This window comes from Geospiza fortis, unplaced genomic scaffold (assembly GCF_000277835.1).
Source record: "Geospiza fortis unplaced genomic scaffold, GeoFor_1.0 scaffold302, whole genome shotgun sequence".
NCBI lineage: Eukaryota > Metazoa > Chordata > Aves > Passeriformes > Thraupidae > Geospiza > Geospiza fortis.
This window is the reverse complement of record NW_005054572.1, coordinates 74373-75785: the sequence shown is the minus strand read 5'-3', so window position 1 is coordinate 75785 and position 1413 is coordinate 74373. Positions and strand designations below refer to the sequence as shown.

General features: G+C 45.2%; 1 protein-coding gene across 1 annotated transcript in view; it reads right to left on the bottom strand.

Moving 5' to 3' along the window:
* KCNJ15 (potassium inwardly rectifying channel subfamily J member 15) overlaps positions 1-1118 on the bottom strand; it is a 6639-nt gene extending 5521 nt beyond the window's left edge. The window contains 1 exon segment of the mRNA XM_031064239.1: positions 810-1118. Within this exon segment, the coding sequence (XP_030920099.1) occupies positions 810-925 (116 nt within the window). The 5' untranslated portion in view covers positions 926-1118.
* Between the last annotated feature and the right edge of the window lie 295 nt (positions 1119-1413).

The following is a 1413-nucleotide window of genomic DNA, read 5'->3' as shown; positions in this document are numbered from 1 at the left end:
TCCTGCGTGATCCTGAATTCCTCTAGTGCTCTTTTCCTCCCCAGGGAAATTCCTCTTGGTTTCCTTTCCCTGCAGAAATACTTCCCTTCTCTGCCACAGTGACATGGGAAGAGAGGATCTGTCACGCTGCCTCCCTTATCAGTGGCAGCAGCCAGCAGCAATCACTTGGGGGAAGAAACTCGGATGAAACCATCAGGAGAAAAAAGAAAAAAGGGCTTCAGATAGGGATTCTCTCCTGCCCCCACTTCCCCACTGCTTCCTGAGTGAAGTGACCACTATAATATCTCTAAATAAATTATTTATGGGTGTCTGTATGTGTAAAAAACCACATTATAGCACCTGCATTGCTATTTCCCATCTTATAGAGGCACCTCACACTCTCTGCCCTGACAATCAACCCCAGCCAAAATACTTTGGTTTGTTTGGTTTATGCTCACTCTAAATCACAAAGCACATCTACCACAGTGAGTTAATATGAGCAAACAAGCTTAAATAATAAGAGTAATATACATTTTTAAATTAAAAGAACAACATCTGTCTGTTCCCTCACTGATTTTACACCGATAAATTACTTTTTATCGCTGTAAATCAAAGTGAAGCTGCAAATAAAACTGAGCTGAAGCAGAGTTAAGGTAACACACTTCAAGAGGGAAGAAAATGAAATTGTCTCAGGCTTGTCTAGCATTCTAAATTTGAATTACCTCCTCTCCTCACCAGCCGTTTTGGAGCAGCCAGAGGAGCCTCCAAGTCCAGCGCAGACAAAGCCAATAAAACACAGAGCTACATACCAAGCCACCAAGCATGAATACCTTGACCTTAAGGTAATTCCAGCAGCCAGGGGTGTAAGCAGCACACTGCCACTGCTTCCAGGGAGCACATTATCAGGGAGCCAGCCTGCACACACGCAAAAATGTTCCTCTTGCATGGAGCCAGCTTTGCTTGTGCAAGATCTCTCTTGGCAGACTCAAGTGATTAAAAGCCTACAGGAGCATGACTTGTTCGAAGGGCCTCAGCTGTTTTCCTTTTTTTTTTTAATTTTTTTTTTCTTTCCCCCTCAATCAGATGTGGCTTTGCCACTGGAGCAAATCCTCACGCATGCTTCGCTGCCACTCTGAGACGGGGGCAGAACTTGAGCTGTTTTTTCAAGCAGCACACAAAAAACCATTAGCAGGCTTGGCAAGGAGAAAATGAAAAGCCAGGGGTGAGGAAAGAAAACATTGAGGAGGGCTGCATAATCTTCAGATCTTTCCTAGGTCTGATGTGGTTCAGTAGGTTACAAAAGTGCCTCCTGAATTCTCAGTGCTCTGCGTAGCATGAACGTCCTCCTCCCCCTGGGCTGTGCACCAGGTTATGCTGTACAGCTGTCAGCCAGCAAAATCCTCCTCCATGGCTCAGCTCTGGAATTCACAGGAG